This window comes from Eurypyga helias, unplaced genomic scaffold (assembly GCF_000690775.1).
Source record: "Eurypyga helias isolate BGI_N326 unplaced genomic scaffold, ASM69077v1 scaffold27462, whole genome shotgun sequence".
Taxonomy (NCBI): domain Eukaryota; kingdom Metazoa; phylum Chordata; class Aves; order Eurypygiformes; family Eurypygidae; genus Eurypyga; species Eurypyga helias.
In genome coordinates this window covers 3,763-4,745 of record NW_010234482.1, presented here as the reverse complement: position 1 = coordinate 4,745, position 983 = coordinate 3,763, and the positions used below count along the sequence as shown (strand labels likewise).

At 57.1% G+C, this 983-nt stretch overlaps 1 protein-coding gene across 1 annotated transcript in view; it reads left to right on the top strand.

Annotated features, from left to right (window-relative positions):
* The window catches only part of DONSON (downstream neighbor of SON), a gene marked incomplete at its 5' end in the record, with an annotated part of 4,316 nt that extends 3,568 nt beyond the window's left edge, over positions 1-748 (top strand). The window contains 2 exons of the mRNA XM_010146437.1: positions 104-319; positions 611-748. Of these exons, the coding sequence (XP_010144739.1) occupies positions 104-319; positions 611-748 (354 nt within the window). The remainder of the gene's footprint in view (positions 1-103; positions 320-610) is intronic.
* Between the last annotated feature and the right edge of the window lie 235 nt (positions 749-983).

Genomic DNA, 983 nt, shown 5'->3' with positions numbered 1-983 from the left:
GGGGAACTTCTGCCGGGCTTGCGGCACTGCCATAACAAAGCAAACGAGAATCGGGGCTCGGCTGGGCGCGCCAAAAGCTAACCCTATGCAATCTCCTCCTCAGGCTCGAAGCGTAAATGCCAAAGCCCAGGTTCACTCGGCGTACAAGGATATATTCAGCTTGGAGATCGTAGGCCCAGTCCTGCCTCACTCCCTGCACGCCCTGACCATGCTGCTCGCGCCGGCGCAGCGGGGAGCCTTCTCTGCCGCGTTGTACGCGCACGAGCCAACCGCTGTCTTCAACACCGCTCTTGACGGCACGAGCCCCGCCGCCAGTAAGGTGAGGACATGGGCGGAGACGGTCGTTCCTCCTTGGAACAGTGTCTTTGTTACAAACCATAGGCCGGCGAGTGACGCAAAACGTTCCCTTAATACGTGGGTTTATACCCAATCCCTTGTGATCGCCACCTGGCAGTCCCTGTGGCTTGTCATTCCCCTCCGAAAGGGAATAATGGGAAAACTAGCTTTGCGGGGAGTTGCCCGGAGGTACACAACTGGGTGCTAAAAACCGCGGGTATTTCATACAGGAACACCCAGCCCCCATCTCTCTTCTCCCTGTGCGTTCCCGCAGGAAACCATATGCCAAGACCTCCCTGCGTGTGGGCTGCATCCCAAGACTTTGGATCAGCTGAGTCAGTGCCCAACCTTGGGAAGATCTTCCATCCGCTTTCTGGAAATGAAGGATTATGCTTATACCTGGAAGTTGTAGCTACGCCAGCTGCACGGAGCGGAGGAGCACGCTCTCGGGTGCGGTTGCTGTGCTTCCCCGGCTGGGCGGCGGTGCCGGGAGGGACACAGTCGAGTTGAACGCTGCAGGCGGCAGCTCGTGCACCGTCGCCCCTCGGAAAACCCCTCAAAGGGCTTTCGAAGGAAGAGGCCTTGGACATCTCCTTTTGTAACTTTGGGAAACCTTTTTTAAATAAAACCTGGTAAAACGTGGTTTG